This window comes from Hippocampus comes, unplaced genomic scaffold (assembly GCF_001891065.2).
Source record: "Hippocampus comes isolate QL1 unplaced genomic scaffold, H_comes_QL1_v1.1 scaffold101, whole genome shotgun sequence".
Classification (NCBI taxonomy): domain Eukaryota; kingdom Metazoa; phylum Chordata; class Actinopteri; order Syngnathiformes; family Syngnathidae; genus Hippocampus; species Hippocampus comes.
The window spans coordinates 464,935-470,748 of NW_017805451.1; the positions used below are offsets into that span (position 1 = coordinate 464,935).

At 46.1% G+C, this 5,814-nt stretch overlaps 1 protein-coding gene across 1 annotated transcript in view; it reads left to right on the forward strand.

Annotated features, from left to right (window-relative positions):
- The first annotated feature begins 1,227 nt into the window (after positions 1-1,227).
- The window catches only part of skor2 (SKI family transcriptional corepressor 2), an 11,426-nt gene continuing 6,839 nt past the window's right edge, over positions 1,228-5,814 (forward strand). The window contains exons 1-3 of the mRNA XM_019874085.1: positions 1,228-1,454; positions 2,932-4,920; positions 5,424-5,481. Of these exons, the coding sequence (XP_019729644.1) occupies positions 2,947-4,920; positions 5,424-5,481 (2,032 nt within the window). The 5' untranslated portion in view covers positions 1,228-1,454; positions 2,932-2,946. The remainder of the gene's footprint in view (positions 1,455-2,931; positions 4,921-5,423; positions 5,482-5,814) is intronic.

Sequence of the window (5,814 nt, forward strand, 5' to 3'; positions counted from 1 at the left end):
TGTCATTAATACTATTTTGAGCTATTCAAATATCACTTCCGGTTAATTGTAGACCTTGTGCTGGTGAATGTTTGTCCTTTTATATCTCATCCATCTATTTCCATAGCACTCATCTTAATCATGAGAACAGGTGAGCTAGAGTCTATCCCGGCTCGCCTTGGGCGAGAGGTTGTCTATAGTTGGGCTGGTCGCCAGACAAACCAACACTTCATCATTTCACACTCAGATGCGAATGGACAATTTTGAGTGTACAATCAACCAGGACCTGTTCTTGGAAAACACGCAAACTCCGCTCAGGACGGCCAGTGTCGAACTTTGAATCCTTTCCGAACTGTAATGCTGAAGTGCTAACTACTTCACAACTGTGCTCGACATTAAAACATGTATAAAACAAATTGACACAAAATCACAAGCTTAAAAACTCAAACCAGATGAATACCAAACTGATTGAGGACCTTCAGGTAATACAAGCACCCAACAACATTGTTAGGGGTGGGTTGGGATTGGCCGAAACCGATTTTCCATGTAATTGTAAGCTTGAACATTAACATCCAGTTTGGATATATTTGTCCTCTTGTTCGTTGGGATTTGTCGCAAGCAGCAAGTTGGACTCATGTTGGTGAATAGTTTTCAATAGTACAGTATGGACTGAAAGTTTTTGGCCACCATTAAATTTTTTTCCAATTTTATTGCAATTTCAACGAAAAATAAACCACACACACACACACACACACACACACACACAAACACACACAAAGAAACTAGCGTCTGTGTGCCCTCCAATTGCATTTGAGCAACAGCACAAAGCCGTTCAAACTCACTCCAACGAGGCCCTTATCCACGCAACATTGCTAACTGTCACACACTGGTTTACTACTTTCCAAATTACCGTCAAACTCTTCGCTTTAATACACTTTGCAACAAAGCGGTGGCCTCAGACACTATCCGATATATATTCTCCTCTGTGTTGTTTTATTTTATTGTATTTCCGTTTCATCATGTGAGTGAGTGTGGCGCCTGCATGTATCCCGGGTGGTGGTGGTCGTGGTGGGCTGAGCTCCAGCCACACGCCAATCAAACAGTAGCAAGAGAGAGAGAGAGAGAGAGAGAGAGAGAGAGAGAGAGAGAGAGAGAGAGAGAGAGAGAGAGAGAGAGAGAGAGAGAGACGGATTAAGTCGGCGCGTGGCACCTCTGAAAGGCGAATAAAAGCGGCGCGTGCGTCCGCGGTTTAGTCACATCTGACGAGCTGTTTCACTTTAGTTATACCCGGTAAAGAAAAAAAAAAGAAGGAAAAACATAGCGCCGCCACCAATAAATTGTGGTTATATATTTGATCGTTTTTTAAAAAATGATTTTTTATACTATATAGGATAAAGTGATTTTTATTTCAAATAAGTGGCTGTTTTTTTTTTTTTTTAAACACTCACGATTTGGAGGACTCTCGGCTGTTAGAGGTAAGCACTCGACAATCGCAAATGGGCACTAAATGGGACACTTGATCCACTGAAAAATGTCTCCTTTGCAAGAATAATGTGCGACTGACCCGGTTTCATCCATGAAGATTAATTCTTTAGGCGTCCTTGTTGTGGATTCCATCGTAAAAAAAAAAAAAAAGTATTTTGCTACCTTAAATATAAAATTATAGACAGGCTTCAAATTTGAGTTCATATTTTTCACGATATGTGTCGTAAAATCAATTGTAAACAATCTCCATCGGATGTATTCGTCGGCCGATAAATTTGCCGTTGATGCTGCAAAATGTCATAAATGCGCTCTAAAAGTTTTGGACCTCGTTTAATATTAGTACGCGTTTGCCCGTTTACGTGATGAATCATGAATGAGTTCGCGTTGTAAACCTGTTCAGGAGCGTTTTCGGTATTCCCTTTAAACAAAGCCGATGTCATTATAATTTCAACTCAAACTTGACGTTTTGATTCATAATGTAAACCTATTATGCAGGAATTAGTTCAAATAAATCAAACGGTCATGCTGCTGTTGAAATAACGAATTTATTAACATGCCCACGGGACGATCGCTGCGTTTGGTCAATTCAGGTTTAAAAATACAAGCTCTATTTTTTTCATGAGTTCAATTCGATACACAAATAGTACATAAAAATTGTGTGACAATATAAGAAAGAATCGTGCCTCGTCTTTCCGTTTACAACTTTAAAACTTGAAATAATTGTAAATGTAAAAATCATGCAGACAACGTTCAATCCAAAAGACGTTGCAGGAATGCACGCAAAGCATTTTACAAATTCAAATGCATGATGAAAAAAAAACTTGAAACGTCTTTGCAAAATGAGGCTGATTACATTTAAATTCCACCGATTTGATCGAAGTATTATATTTGAAAATGATATTACACAACATCATTTTTGTAATGTTTTGTAGTTTTGATTTTGATTATTGATATTTTCAAAATACTCTGCAAATGACAAAACCTTGAGCTACATGGACGAGTTTTAATAAAACACCCAAACAACTGATTTATTTGTTGACACGCAATTAATAATTTAATTCAATATAGTATTACATGAGATAGACTATCAAAATAATTTTATCAATGCATTAGTTTGATTGGGCATGTATATGTGCACTTTCTCACCTTCATGGACAGGCTTACCTTTTTAAATGTGTTTTATTTTGTTGTTGTTGTTGTTGTTGCAACAGTTAATTTATTTCACCTGCCTGAATTAGAAATGCATCTTTCATTTTTACTTTAGAATTTATGATCATGACACAAAGAGCAAAACTTTGGGCATGGATTTAATTTAAACCCACATGAATTGTGATATATTCAATTTTTTTTTCACTGCTATTTTGTGTAACTCTAAAGGAAACTGGAATATTTGACGAGTGTCTCTACTTGAGCAGCATCAACACACCTTTGGTCTTCTTTTCTTTTTCTTCCTCTCGCCCTATGCAGTTTTGTTGCGCCACTATGGACAAGTCTCATCTTGCCAATGACATCATCATGACAAGCTCAACAGGCCCATACCCGCAGGAGCCGCTGACTCCTCCCCGGCCCAACCATCACCACTCCTCGTCTTCCTTGTCTTCGCCCTCGCCCTCGTCTTCGTCCTCGCCCCTCAAGCCCAATCAGGTGGGCCAGGTCATCCTGTACGGCGTTCCCATCGTGTCGCTGGTCATCGATAACAACGAGAGACTTTGCTTGGCGCAGATATCCAACACGCTCCTCAAAAACTACAGCTACAATGAGATCCATAACCGCCGCGTTGCGCTGGGCATCACCTGTGTCCAGTGCACCCCCGTTCAGCTGGAAATCCTTCGCCGCGCCGGGGCCATGCCCATCTCGTCTCGCCGCTGCGGCATGATCACCAAACGTGAGGCCGAGCGTCTTTGCAAGTCCTTCCTGGGAGAGAACATGCCTCCCAAACTGCCCGACAACTTTGCCTTCGATGTGACGCACGAGTGCGCTTGGGGTTGCCGCGGTAACTTCATCCCTGCGCGCTACAACAGCTCACGGGCCAAATGCATCAAGTGCTCCTTCTGCAACATGTACTTCTCCCCAAATAAGTTCATCTTTCATTCCCATCGCACGCCGGACGCCAAGTACACGCAGCCCGACGCCGCTAACTTCAACTCCTGGCGGCGGCATCTCAAGCTTAGCGACAAACATCCAGCCGACGAGTTAGTTTATGCTTGGGAGGATGTGAAGGCCATGTTCAATGGAGGGAGTCGGAAGAGGGCCCTGCCCTCCGCGGGTCACTGCCACTCCATGGGTCCCATGAAGACCGTAAGCTCGGTGGTGCCTCACATGATGGGAGGCGACCTGGGCGCCCAGAAAAGAGCACACTTTGACGATGACGACGACCTCGAAGGAGGCGGTTTGTCTCCCCGGAAGACACCGCGAAGTTACCCCGTCATCCCCGTCCCCAGCAAAGGCTTCGGCATGCTCCAAAAGTTCCCCCCCACGTCGATTTTCCCATCACCTTACCCCTTCCCTGCAGCGTTCGGCCTCTGCCAGCAGAAAAAAGATGACAGCGATATTTCGGCCGGGCACAAAGCCACAGGACTGTCGGGTCTTTTATGGCCCGGACGAAAGGACACTTTTTATCCTCCCTTTTGCATGTTTTGGCCCCCGAGGGCAGCGGGTGGCATCCCCGTGCCCACGTACCTGCAGCCTCAGCCCAGCCTCTCCTCACTGGCTGACAATCCCTCCCTTAGGCAGGCCTTCCTGGATCTGTCTGACTCCTCCGAACCGGGAGCCGTAGCTGCCAACGGGAACGGCGTCAGTACAAACATGACCCCTAACAACGGGAGCGCCGCATCGAGATCCGGTCTCTTTGACCCCGACTGCACAATGGTAACCCCTGACCTTCGGCCCGTGACTTCGGAAAGCTGGCTGAAACTCTTAGACAACCCCACACTCCACACCAGAAAGCCCAGCTACGGCTCAGCCTTCCGCCCCGTCATCAAGGACGCAGAGAGCATCGCTAAGCTCCACGGCAACGGAGGAGGCGTCGCCGGAGTGACGGATGAAGAGACGGGCCTCGTCGTCGCAGGGTCGGACCGCCACCCGAGGCTCTCGCCCAGCAGCAGCTGCAGTTACGGCAGCGAAAGCGCGGGGGAAGGCGAAGCGGAGGGAGGGGAAAGCGAAGAGGACGGAGAGGTTGACGTGGAGTCCTCGAAGCAGGAAGACGAAGAAGAAGAGGGGGGCTTCGCCAGCCGGACCCCGCAGACTCAAACAAACCTGTTCCTGCCCGTCGTGAGCAACAGTGCCGGGGAGGAACGGGGGAAGGGGAGGGGGAGTGGTGCGGCGTATCCCGGCAGCTCCCCTCCTTCCGTGGACCCCATCCGACAGGAGTCCCCCAGCTTGCCGGCCTCTTCTCCCGCCAGCCTGCCGCTGTCCAACTCCAGTCCGCCGCACAGAGAGGAGCCATCTTACAAAAACGTAAATATCCCCGCAGGCCACCTCAGCTAATTATTATTTAAATGGCAGCGATGTGATCTGCATAAGCGAATTGATAGGTTGCCTCCTCCCTGTAGGAATCGAAGCAGTCACCCCACCCTGATGTTGGCTAATTGACGCTGGCATGTGGGCCGTTTAATGGCCGCGGTGTGTTTGTTCTCCCAGTGTGACCTCAGCCTGTTAGGGCAACTCTCATCTTTAACCTGTTGACGCTTGCATTAACCTGACTGCTGAGGAGGAAGTAGCGAAGGCACAAACAGGGGAGAATTGACGAACACATGCTATGATTTTACGAACGCGCGTAGAGAGAAAAACATGATCAATATTCAGTATTCAAAAAGCATATCGTTAGAAATAACTCCCAGGGCTGACTCGTTCAAAGAGATTTGATGTTGACTTATTTTATCCCCGCTGTGCTCTGCCGCTATTCAGCATTATAGACATGACGTGCCAATGTCATCATTTCTGAATATGCACAATTCCAGGTGGACAAAAACAGAAATGAAGGACTACCTGCCTACGCAACCAAAGACTCCATGTCAGGTGGGCACAGACGTTTGAAATTGCTGCCATTTATAAGACTTGTCTTGCGGCTGATATACACGCACACGGGTGCTTTATTAACGGAGCTTTGACTTACTATCGATTTCTCGAAAAAGACTTCTTTTTTTTCTTCACTCTGATGTCTGAGCGACTTATTTTATGGCAGCTTTGTTTCATTGCGTGTCTGAATGAGGTTTTTATTTATTTATTTTTTGGGTAACACATTTTTGGAATGTTTCATTTTCTGGTCTCGTTTCTCACACCGACGGCGTCCTCTGATTGTTTTGTGGTGGGGCACCATCCAAAACATTCTCAGGTTTTTTTTTTGGGGGG